The 1,281-nt window shown below is 49.6% G+C and overlaps 1 gene segment (V, D, J or C); it reads left to right on the top strand.

Moving 5' to 3' along the window:
- Positions 1 to 90: 90 nt before the first annotated feature.
- On the top strand, positions 91 to 637 carry LOC105309912. The segment is given in 2 exon segments: positions 91 to 145; positions 222 to 637. Coding segments are annotated over 2 exon segments (462 nt in total).
- Positions 638 to 1,281: the final 644 nt, after the last annotated feature.

Below are 1,281 nucleotides of genomic sequence, written 5' to 3'. Positions count from 1 at the left end.
ATGAGCAGCTTCTCCTTTGTGAGGCCATCTGGGAGGGGATAAGAGAGGCCTGGGCAGCCCAGAACCAGACCTGTGGCCCAAGAAGTGGCTGAGTGCACCATGGCCTGGACCCCAGTCCTCCTTGTGCTCCTCTCTCACTGCACAGGTAGGGACAGGACCCAGAGACCCAGGACAGCTGCACCCTGACCCTTCTGTTCACTCTGACATGATTGTGTTTGCAGGTTCCCTCTCCCAGCCTGTGCTGACTCAGCCACCCGCTCTCTCTGCATCTACGGGAACATCAGCCCGACTCACCTGCACCCTGAGCAGTGGATTCAGTGTTGGCAACTATTACATTAACTGGCACCAGCAGAAGCCAGGGAGCCCTCCCCAGTATCTCCTGTGGTTTAAATCAGACTCCGAGAAGTACCAGGGCTCCGGGGTCCCCAGCCGCTTCTCTGGATCCAAAGACGCCTCGGCCAACGCAGGGCTTCTGCTCATCTCTGGGCTCCAGCCTGAGGACGAGGCCGACTATTACTGTAACACATGGGATGAGAACTCTAAGCTCACACAGTGCTCCAGACCCATGGGGAAGCGAGACACAAACCTCCCCCTCACTTTCCTGGCCTGGTGCCATCACTCATGGGAGGGGCTCTGACCAAGTCAGACAGGAGGTGACTTCTTTTGTCATTTCTTCTGTCAACACCCGATATTCCTCAGACTACTTGATCTGACAACATCACATGCTTCTCTCTTCAGTTTAAATTCACATTTCTCTGTTGCTAGTATATCCTCCCCCTGTTACCGTGTCCACTGGCAGTATCCCCGTGTCAGAGGTCCACAGCCCTCAGTGGGGACACGAGAGACCTGAGATTCGTGGGACAGGTCCTGCCCTTCTGAGGGAGCAGAGGGGGTAACTCGGCGCTGCTCCAGGTCTGAGTGCTTCCACCAGGATGGGGACTCGATGGGCCCTCTAAACCAGAGTTAAAAATAATGCATTTATGATAGCATCACACATACATAATACATTAGGAAAAATCTGACAGAATTTATAATTTGTATGCACTGAAAACTATAAAACATTCTAAAATTAAATATTTAAATGAATGCACAAATAATTCTACCTTATGGATCAAAACATTGAATGTGGTTAAGTGATCTCCCTCAATTGATCAAGAGGAACATTGCAATGACTTTGGGTATAATATACTTGAAATGGTGATGGATTTCATAAAAAATTAAGATACTCTAAGAAAACACGTAACAGGAATTTTCGCCTGGGAGAATTGTGCTCCGTGTCCA

The sequence above is a fragment of the Pteropus vampyrus genome, unplaced genomic scaffold (assembly GCF_000151845.1).
Source record: "Pteropus vampyrus isolate Shadow unplaced genomic scaffold, Pvam_2.0 Scaffold941, whole genome shotgun sequence".
Classification (NCBI taxonomy): Eukaryota; Metazoa; Chordata; class Mammalia; order Chiroptera; family Pteropodidae; genus Pteropus; species Pteropus vampyrus.
Note: the sequence above shows the minus strand (reverse complement) of the source record. Positions and strands in the feature narration are given on the sequence as shown.